This window comes from Elaeis guineensis, chromosome 13 (assembly GCF_000442705.2).
Source record: "Elaeis guineensis isolate ETL-2024a chromosome 13, EG11, whole genome shotgun sequence".
Classification (NCBI taxonomy): Eukaryota; Viridiplantae; Streptophyta; class Magnoliopsida; order Arecales; family Arecaceae; genus Elaeis; species Elaeis guineensis.
Window position 1 is genome coordinate 11,118,941 of NC_026005.2, and position 11,064 is coordinate 11,130,004.

At 43.0% G+C, this 11,064-nt stretch overlaps 1 protein-coding gene across 1 annotated transcript; it reads right to left on the bottom strand.

The window, feature by feature from the left end:
- Window positions 1–7,770: 7,770 nt before the first annotated feature.
- LOC105056621 (expansin-A10) lies at window positions 7,771–9,944 on the bottom strand. Its single transcript, XM_010938878.2, has 4 exons — window positions 9,880–9,944; window positions 9,657–9,793; window positions 9,245–9,557; window positions 7,771–8,565 (listed from the first exon to the last, which is right to left on the bottom strand). The coding sequence occupies exons 2-4, from the start codon at window positions 9,790–9,792 to the stop codon at window positions 8,259–8,261; spliced, it is 756 nt and encodes a 251-aa protein (XP_010937180.1). The 5' UTR covers window position 9,793; window positions 9,880–9,944; the 3' UTR covers window positions 7,771–8,258.
- Window positions 9,945–11,064: the final 1,120 nt, after the last annotated feature.

An 11,064-nucleotide genomic window follows, 5' to 3' on the forward strand; every position in this document is an offset into this window, starting at 1 on the left:
CGCTTAAAACCTCGATAGAGATTTTTAATAGAATTTTATTATGATGCTTTTTTATATTATTTTATTATAAAAGATATTAAAATAGTATTGCTATTTAAATCGGTCGATACCGGAAGACGGACGTTTGAAGTCAAAAATCAGATGCCTGATTCTGGTGCAGGGATGCTGGTGCTAGAGTGATGTGCAAAACAAGTCTCAAATTAGAGATTATGACTTTGACGAAGACCCTCCGATGTTCAAGTCAGAAAAGCAGAGAACAAAAGAGCAACCACTAATTCTCTAAGAGGGATTTAATTTAACTTACCTGGATCCTCGGAGCTCTGATTATTCATATAGAAGGATATCGGACAGCTGGTTACATAGCTGTGTGATCGTGCGATCCTGAGATTGCCGGATCGTTGAACTTGCCATAGCAGGCGAGATAATTCAGCCCTTGATTGCTCTCGCGAGATCAAGGGAGACTGTTACGTCGAATTATTATCTGTTCGGGATGAACAGCTGCCGCACACAATGAAAAGATAAGTTGGCTGAGGCAGCTCATGCACAGATCGAACTTCACGGATGCCTCAGCTCAGTAGAGAGACGGACTCAGCTCATATGATAATCAGCGATCGCATTGATGACTCGAGAGCCTGAAATGCCTTGCGATGCAATGCCGATCCGATGTGCTCACAGTATCTCCCATAACACTATCCCCTTACTCCTAAGTCTGAGAATCAGATGAAGAGAGTACTCCAAAAGTGCCTCGAACCCAATGCCGGATGTTCCTGCCTTTACACTTGTCTTCCATATTTAAGGCTCGTGATGTCAACTTGATACGGCCGATGCGAATGGCATAACTGATTGGACCACTCAGACGACGGTCCTTTTGAAGCTTTAATTATTTTGCAACGGCTTTTCGTTTTCTTCCTCCTTTAAATTCATGCTTTGAAGAACGGGTATCCATAGATTTTCTTGTATTGATTTCTCGTCATTTTCTTGGGGCAGGATGGATCCACAGTGCGTGAAGAGGTTAGAGCAGATTCTGGCTCGAAGGAGACAGATTGTGGTTCCAATTGCTGAAACAGAACCCACAATCAAGGAAGAAGATCATGCCGCTCCTACCGTCGAGCCCACATCCCCATCATCAAAAGTTGTGGTGCAGGATTCGTTAGAAAAAGTTTCGGTCGACGGGTGCCATCAGAGACAGCATTAGAAATAAGCATCATGGGATGCTTCAAAGAGGATCTGGCTGAGATATCGCAGATGAAGAAGGCGGTTGGCAATCTAGAGAAGGATCTGATGATGGCGATGGAAACTGGGAGGTCTCTGGAGACAGTGACTCCTGCTCGACGCCTTCTTGCATCCACTTCTCCTGTGGGTCCTTCAGATCCGACGCTTCATGCTTCATCCACAGGAGAGAAACTCCAATCCGCGGTGGAGTACTTGAGGAATCTCCTACTGCCAGCCGAGAGGCTATTCCTCGATGATCAAAGGAGAGAGAAGCGATTTGCCGATGCTTTTAAGGTCCCTTACATATGTGGGCCGATATTTGACGAGCCTTGTGAGTTTCAATCTTAATGTTTCGATAATGGAGAAGGAAGAAATCGACTTACTGAAGTATCGATCAGAGCAACTAGAGAGGAACAATATCGAGTTGGTCAAAGAACTCAGCTTTACTGAGGAGACTCTCCAGGAGGCTCAAGAGTCAATTTTTCATCGGGATAAAAAACTGGGGTGAGCCGAAAGGAAGATCATGGCCTTCGAGCGGCTGAAATCCAAGGATGACGAGAAGATCGAAGGTCTCAAGGAGCAGATTAGAACCGTCGAGAAACAAAAGTCTGAGACTGAGAGAGACTAGCGTCAGGCCCGTGATGACTTGGAGCATCTGAGGAGGGCACCTGAAGGGAGAAGAGGCTCTCCTCATCTCGAAACTCACCCTCGAAGGAGCCCCAGTGGGGGTCCATCCAAGAGGGCTAGGACTTCGAAGGAGACGAGCCGTGGAGAGAGAGCTCCTCGAGGAGATAGACGTTCTACTTTCAAGGGAGTTCAAACCTCTCCAGAACTGCTCTCGAGAATCCAAGAGGCTGGATCGGAGATGGAGCACCTGAAGAAAAAGCTGAAAGAGAGAAAAATAAATCACAAGCTTTTCTACGATAAATTTATAGATCAGAAGATTTTACTTAAACGTACTGAAAGCAGGAGAAAGTAGTTAGAGAAAGAAGGGGCTAAGATTATAGCTCAAGTTTGTAGAGCAGCATTCTTCATGGGCTTTAAGAAGTACAAATCCGTTGTCCAGGTGCACCTTCCTCCTGACTTCATTCAGCAGCTTCAAACTAATTGTCTGGATGAGGATTTGCAGATGATGTTGTTTGATAACTTGTCAAAGTTCATGATAACATCCTATTTTTCAGATGAGACGGACAAGACCGACGCAACCATCCAGACCAAAGACATTGTCTGCACCGAGAAATACCATCCTATAGATGACTGTCCTGGCAATCCTCCTGAATCATGATTTATGTTCTCCTTTTCTTTTACTTTTTTTTCTGTGATCCGAGGTCCCTGGTCTTGTAATAAAATCTTCACAGGAATAAATGTAATCCTCTTATATTGATAAATGTAAATCATACTTTTTAAATATATGAAAGAATTTAATGTGTGCTTGGCCCTCGACTATAACTACAAAAACTAGAGTCATAGCCCAGGCGAATACCTAGCCTGTTATACTTCAAGCAAGGCACGAGTGGAGTTGAAAGTAGGGCTAAAATCCAAGCTGACTCGAGTTGTGATTAAAATCATAAGAGATTACAATTCCCATTATGATCTGGAGTGAATTTCCATACCTATCGAAGGTTGAAATTCGAATTGCCTCCGCGTGGAAGCAGCTGACACATGTCTGTATGCACTCCTTTTAAAGTGGTGTAAAGTGTGATTTGTCTGCTATTGGCATTAACTACCATATCGACGGCAACAATCATATCCATTCGCAGTCTCCATGCATCGCATGTACGCTAGTCCTCCGATGATGCACGTCACCTGCAATTAATGTGCAGACGAAGTGTGACTTTTGGTGGTCCCGTTCGAGTCTGAGGTTATTTAAAATTTTCAAATAGGATGAGACGCGGACCTTACAAAGCTGCGACTACCTTCTTCTTCCATTATGAATTCCTCTCTTCTCATCTTTTTGTGACTTTTTTGTACGAGAGAGAAAGAGAGATGGCCACTACGGAGCCTAATTTTGCGCCACTGGACTTTCAATCAGAAATGACAGAGCAAGACATAATTATGCTGCATGAGCAGTACCAAATACCTCCAGCATTTCAACTTGAACTCCCGAGATCAGATGATCGAGTTTACTGTCCGCCTCCGAAATATATGGGCTTCTATGAGGAGTGCTTCCAGGCTGGGCTGAGACTTCCTCTTTACATCTTTTTCATGGCACTCTTCTAATACTTCAAAATATCACCATGCAAGGTGGTCCCGAATGCATGGCGACATATCTGTAGATTCACTGCGGTATGTGTGCTGGCTGGGATCGTGCTGAATGTCATATTCTTCTATTTTTTTTTTAGCCTCAAGCGGCATCTTGACTCACACAGGTGGTGGTATCTGACTCCGTGGAGAAAGAATGACGGCTTTCGCTTGATATTTCTGGATATGCCTTCCATTATGCACGGCTAGAAGCCAAGGTTTCTCTTCGTCTCGCAAACATCAAATGAAGACCAGAACTTTACTGCCTAGAGCAAACCCTAAGAGGCTTCGTTAAAGAAGCCTTCAATGAACAAGACTCTGAAGCAGGAGATGGTTTTTCTGAGGGGCTTCAAGATTCCAAAGTTGAAGGAGCTACTGTCGGCTCAGACGTTGTTTAATGCCGGCATCAGCCAAGTTGCTCACCAAGATATGCGAGTAAGCTGTTCTGCTCTTAATTCTTCTGGCTTTGTTCGTCTTACAATTGGATCTCCATAATGATTACAAAGCTGGAAGTCGAGAAGAGCTTGTGCCCGCCAAAGAGAGAGAAAAAAATCCTGCAAAAAAAAGATACCAAGCCCGCTGCCGGGCAGAACCTTTGGGTTAAAGTTGGAGATCCCGCGTAACCGATCCTAGAGATCAAGAAGTCTGAACCCTCCCCTCTGGAGGGTCATGAGATTACACGGGTGAGAGAAGATTTGCCTACCATCTTTGACGCTGCAGGTTACTGGGTTGGTCATGCAGAGCAAGGCTTGGAGGAGGTGATTCTGAGCTTATTCGCTCCTCCCAGTTTTTTAACCCGATGAACTTCACCCGCAGTTGAGCCTTCCTCAGATGAGGCTCCCGCAGTTGCTGCTTAAATCGGTCGAGGTCGGAAGACGGACACTTGAGGTCAGAAATCAGATACATGGTTCCAGTGCAGGGATGCTGGTGTTGGAGTGACCTGCAAAACAAGTATGAAACTGGAGGCTACGACTCCGATGAGGACCCTCCGATACTCCAGTCAGAAAAACAGAAAACAAAGGAGCAACCACGAATTCTCTGAGAGAGATTTGATTTGACTTACCTAGATCCTCAGGGCTCTGATTGTTAATATAGAAGGATATCAGATAGCTGGTTGCATAGCTATGTAATCGTGCGATTCTGAGATTGTCGGGCCATTGAAATTGTCATAGTGGGCGAGATAATTCAGCCCTTGATTGCTCTTGTGAGATCAGGGGAGACTGTTACACCGGATTATTATCTGTTCAAGATGGACAATTGTCGCACACAATGAAGGGATAAGTTGGCTGAGGTAGCTCATGCATAGGTCGGACTTCGCAGACATCTCAGCTCAGCAGGAAGACTGACTCCTCAGCTCATACGATAATCAGCAATCGTGTTGATGATTCGAGAGCCTGAAATACCTTGTGATGCAGTACCGATTCGAGGTGCTCATGGTATTTCCCTTAACAGATAGTATACGTAATTATTTTTTAGATTTGATTACGGTGCTCCAAAGGATATTTTAGTACTCCTACTTTTCATGTATTGCTGATCGTTGGATTAAATATGGATCATTCAGATTTCAACTGGATGGAGTATCTGCGTGCATGACTAGTGCGATAAATATTTCAAAATTTAAGATTATTTTATATCATATTTTTTTCTTTCAAAAAATCTACTTTTTCTTCTTTGTGAGCCATCAGTGAGGAGGGGGGTGCTGGTGTCCCCAGACTGTTGGGATGGGAAAGCGTGGAGGAGCCACGAGCTCCCGGGGTTGGGGGCGGCGACGGCACTGCAAAGAAGCCGTAGGCTATCGAGGGGTTGGGGAGTGGAGGGGAGGAGTGTGGAGCAGCAGCCGGCACAAAGAAGCCATGGGCCGTGGGGGTAGGGGCGCACGGAGAAATTACCGACCGTGTGGGTGGAGGCATGAAGAAGCTGCCGATCGCGGGATTGGGGCATAGAGAAGCTATCTGCCATGGGGTAGGGGTGCGGACAAGCAGCCGACCGCAAGGGTGGTGGTGCAGGGAAGCTATCGGCCTTGAAGGCAGAGGCACAGAGAAGCTACCAGCCGTGAGGGTAGGGGGAACGTGGAGAAGCTGGTCGTTTGGGGGGGGGGGCATGAGAGGCAGAGAAGCTACGGCCATGCAGAGTGGGGGGGGGAGGACGATGGTGCGAAGAAATCGCAGGCCACCATAGGGGTGGGGGGTGGAGCATGGGGAGGGGTGGAAGAGGATGGAGGAGCCATGCCAGTAAGGAGGTGTGGTAGCACATATAGAGGGGGGAAGAGGATGGAGGGGATAAAACTTTTATAGTCGGATCAATCATGAAGGAATTATGATCGGACATACTTCGAGAATGTCCATCAAAAGATAGGTGACCGCGCGCATGTTAAAATACTAAGAAAAGATGAATAAATCGTAAGGGTATTTGAACAATTTAGATAAACATCACATAACCATTCTTTTTTTTATGGATGTCCCAATATATGCACGTGGCAACGATGATGACCCGACCATAATTCCTTCCATGATTGGCCCGACTATAGAAGTTTTTTATAGATGGAGGAGCCGAGAGAGTGGGGAGGAGATTGGTTGTGTTGGAGGACGGTGGGCGAGGAGAAGGCACAGACAGAGGATGAAAGAAGAAAGAAAAAATAATAAAATAATATTATTTTTTTAAAAATAAAATATATAAAAAATAAGAATTTTGCTACAATGCTCTTTTATATTATGTTATTACGAAGGATATTTAAAATAGTATACATAATTATTTTTTATATATTTTATTTTTTAAAAAAATAATATTTTTTATGATATTCTTTTTTTCTTCTTTCTCTCTTTGCCCGTGCCTTCTCCTCGCCCACCGTCCAATAGTATACATTATTACTTTTTATATATTTTATTTTTTCAAAAAATTATTATTTTTTATCATTTTCTTTTCTTTCTTCTTCCTGTATCTGCTCGTGCCTTCTCCCCGTCCACCATCCGATAGTATACATAATTATTTTTTATATATCTTATTTTTTTTAAATGATATTTTTTATTTTTTTTCTTTATTTTTTTTAGTAAGAGAAATGGGGTGAGGGGGGCAATCGATGTCGCAACCCCCTCCAAGGGTTACCATAAAGACTCCCATCCCACCGAATGAATATTCGATGTCTGAGGAGATACTTCGAGTCGAACAAGTACGTCACCACCAGTCCTAAGCCGCATCTACCCACACCTGCATAGACATTGAGAATAAATCTCCTCATTTAATCAACTTTGCATGGCCTCGAACTTGTGATGCGTGGAGTAGATGCCAAGATCTGTTTCGCACGGGCTACCACTGTGGTGGTCTTTCTTTCTTTTTTTTGTCCGCACCTTCTCTCCACCCACGATACGATAGTATTCATAATTATTTTTTATATTTTTTTATTTTATATATATATATATATATATATATATATATTTTTTTTTTTTCCTCTTTTTATCCGTGCCTTTGCTCCGCCCGCCATCTCCCCCTACCACACCCCCCCCCCCCCTTGCCGGTGCGGCTCCTCCACCCTCTTCCGTCCCTCCCCGCGCTCCACCCCACCCCTACGGAGTTTCAATACCATTATTGGAAAAGTTTCAATATATAGGCCACGGAGTCCATAGGATAAGATAACAAAGGCTCCATCAAATGGTACCCAGTCTCCTGGTTGCCCAAAGTAATAAAGTACTTTCTCAAACTACGACCATAACCTGCCAGAAAAATTTTTAGGAAAAGAAGAAAAGGTCTTTTTCTGATCAGAGTTTATAGGAACATATCGAGTACAGGTCTAGGCGAGGCATAGGTGGGATAATTTCACCAAATCGGAGTGCCAATATCTCCTGGTTTTCGCAGCTTTTGAGAGTTTTTTTTTTTTTTTTTTTGGGTCCGCTGTTTTTGCCAAGAAATTCCCAAAAAGAAGATCAATGTTATGATTACAAAGTAGAAACATCAAGGCAAAGGCAAAGTGAAGGTAGCATGTTGGTAATTCTTAAATACATCTGACATGAAAAATTTTATTATTTTATTATTTGAATGGGAATCATCTTATAATTAACTATAGCCTCACTTTCCAAATGATATTGAAACTTTCATCCTTCCATTCTTCAAATTTTGCTTGATACCAGATTAAAATTAACTGACAAGGAAGTGTTTCACCCCTGACTAGATCTGAAGTCTTCCACTTCTTAAATAGTTAGTTCTTTGGATCATGCTCATCACAACAGCCTCTGGGAGACATTGTAAGTAGACCTCATGCATAATTAGACAGAGCCCCAATGAGTGCATCATGGAAATGATGAATAAGTAGAACAAAGACATCATAAACACCAAAGAACCCACTTTCATTTCTTAAATATAAGATTTAGAATTACTCTCATTAATATGACTCAGTATAACTGGTACATACTCAGCTAGAAGCTGATTACAATGACCACTTGTAAAACTTCAGCAAGCTTCCAGAAAATGAACCACAAAACAAGGAGACAAGTAACAAGAGCAATGCCTCGAGCTCTTCCTATGTGCCTGTCTACTGGCGGGTGGTGAATAGTCCACCTCTGCCATTGTTCCACTCTCAACAAGAGACAAAGGCCCACAAAAAAGGCCTTGTGCAATGGAAGAAATCCCACAATCCAATTATATAATATCATATGAGAAGAAGGGCCACTATTAAAATAGACACTTCTCATGCTGTCCTATTAGTATGCACTATTAAGACACCAGATTACTCTCAATAAATAGACTTAGTATATATCAAATATGTATAACCTACTAACTACTATACCCCAAGTATGGAGGGTGGATAAGGGGGTTCAGCGGAATTGGCCACCAGAGAAGGTTTGGCCAAAGGACCAGCCTGCTGGAGCCACATTGTAGGAGACCACCGAGTGGCCATCACTTGTGGTGACCTTAAAGGAGAGAGCTTGGCCATTGAGGTAGGTGTTGCTCTGCCAGTTCTGGCCCCAGTTCCTGGACATGGGCTGCCACCCAGTCCTGGACCCTTTGATGGACACCGCATGCACATCCCCAGCCCCTCCCACATTGGTGATGAGCACCAGGTTGAAGTAGGAGTGGCCATTGATGGTGAACCTGATTCCCCCCTTCTTTCTGCATGGAACCCTGCAATATAGACCAAAAAAAGGGCCAAAACAGGGATGGAAGACATTAGTGCTCATGTGAAAGGAAAGTAAAGTTGCAGAATAAAAACAAGAGGAGGAAAAAGAGAAAGTATGGTGACCCACAAGATTTCTTATGACACATGTGCCAGAACTTCAGAGGGCAGTATGGGTACTTTATGATAGATGAAGGATAAACAAGATAAAGGGTTACAGAATTTACTGAAGTAAATAAGGCACTAATATTTCCAACACAGAGAAGGGTTTTCTTTCTTCATTTTAACCACTAACCTACCCGAAAGGAAAATTAGTTATTGCTTCAAAAGGGACAGATGAGTATTGCCAACCTACCATGCAAAAGGTCAGTACTTAAGTTGACCATGATTAAAAAAATGATTAGAAACCATTTCTAGTCTTAATGAAGAACTTGAACAGAGCAAATGGCTTTCTTTTCTTCTAGCCTACCTGAAAGAACTTAGTTTATGGCTTCAAAAGGATCAGATGAACATTAGCAACTCAATAGAGTCAACAAAACAACATGACATCCAAATAGAACAATAAAACTATAAAATATTTACTGGCATGATAGCAGGTGATTCCTAAACGCAGGAACAGCATCACAAAGGAGAAGAAGATACATCGTAGGACAAGAGAGAGATCAGTGAAAGATCTAGGATAAGCACCTTCTGTAAGCAACAGGGACAATTCCAGCCCTATACTGAGCAATGCGCTGGAAGACAGGCTGAGAGAGGTCAAAGTGCTGCAGTGGAGGGTTGCACCACCCCCCAGCATTGTTAGGAAGGGCATTGTTAGGAGGGCAGAAGTTGGTGGCCGTGACCACAATGGCACCAGGCAGGCACCACTTGGGGTCATCCACACACATTATCTCATAACAAGCCCCACAGCTCAGCCCATTGTTAAACAGGGCAGTGCTCAGGGCTGCAGTGTTGGTTCCATATCCCTGGCTGTACAAATTTCCATAGCCACAAGCTCCACCTACAAAGGATTAAATGAAAAGGAAACAGAAACAAAGGTCATATTACACCCAATGGGCATGAAATAATCTGAACCTGCTAGATTACCATGTTGGCTTACCCATTGTCCCGGAAGCATCACCACTTCCATAGAAGGTGGCATGGGCTCTAGACCAACCCCATCCATGTCCATACCCATGGGCTGGAGAGAACAATGGAAGGAGACTCACCAAAAGAAAGCCAAGATAAGCCATCATCCTGCAAAAATAAGGTGGTGTTAGAGTTAACCCATCATAGCTATGTGGGAATAATAAGCAAAGGATGGGAGAGAGATGATTAATTACTAGGAATGGAGTTTTGAGAAGGGGAAGGAAGAGGGAAAGACAAGGCCGGGGAGGGGGCAGGAGAGAATGGTTTGCGTTTTGAGGGAAAGAGAGGGAGGGTTTGGGCGGAATAAATAGATGTTTGGAGGGGGAGGGCAGTTTTTTTAACCCAAGTTTGTAACTGGCTCTCTGGTCAGTCCTGGTCACTGTTTAGGGGTAAACAGGACAGCTATGTCAAAGTGGTGGGAATATTTTTGATTTTGGAAGAACCTTGTGAAAGCAATGACTCAAGTAAATCTCCAAAAGAAGTGATACTGTTCATAAATGAAAAGATTTTCAGCAGCCTGCCTCTTGAGAAAAAGTTGACCAGTCCATTTATTATAAACCTTTAGGTCCACCAGTAACCCTCTATTTAGGTGAATCTTTCATATTGAAGCTGGTTGCACGTTGAATTAAATGAACGAAGACCATGTATTACAACTCCCTCCTCTCCCAGAATTAACTTTACCTCACTGCTGTGGTGCAAGAACTTGTTCTCTATTTCTCCTTTAATTCTATGTTGTGTTTAGACCAAACACCTGATTTTTTTTTTTTTTTTTTTTTTCCTGAAGAGGATAAGACTTGTGAGTTCAAATGGCTCGCACTAATGATTATTCTTAATCTCCCACAAAAAATAAGAAACACAAAGGAAATCTTGATACAAGCATTTGTTTCTAAGTTCCAGACTCAGCTAAAGAGACATCATTTATTGGTTAGTACTTAACATTACCAACTTCTAGCAAGTTCCCCGATGCAGGAACGTTGTTCTCACTCAGATGAGAGCAAATCCAAGGACTAATGCACGACAAATTTTATCAATGCTTGGTTGCCATTGTTACGAGAATATAGGAATTACAAGATCTCAACAAGGATATATGCTTCTCTTTTCTGAGATGCGTGAGAAATGAAAGTGATTTGAAGAGCAACTTGGAAGCCACTTACGTGAAGAGCACATGCAACAGTTTGGCACTTTTCTGGTCTCCAAACACCACTTGGCTCATACTATTTTGTAGTTTCCCACGGGATCAGATTTCATTCCCAGATTCTTACAAACCAAATTCAATGAAAGAAAACAACCACAAGTCACAAACCAGTAACCTACAAGCTGAGAATTCTACTTTATCCTGTCCTTATCCATGATAGCTTTCAAAGTGATGTTGCTAACTT

Excerpts from the sequence above, each read along its gene's own strand:
- LOC105056621 (XM_010938878.2), bottom strand. The coding sequence starts at position 9,792 with ATGATGGCTTATCTTGGCTTTCTTTTGGTGAGTCTCCTTCCATTGTTC. Across the intron at positions 9,558-9,656 it reads TGATGCTTCCGGGACAATGG|GTGGAGCTTGTGGCTATGGA; the intron begins GTAAGCCAACAT and ends AATCCTTTGTAG. Across the intron at positions 8,566-9,244 it reads GTCCCTGTTGCTTACAGAAG|GGTTCCATGCAGAAAGAAGG; the intron begins GTGCTTATCCTA and ends TCTATATTGCAG.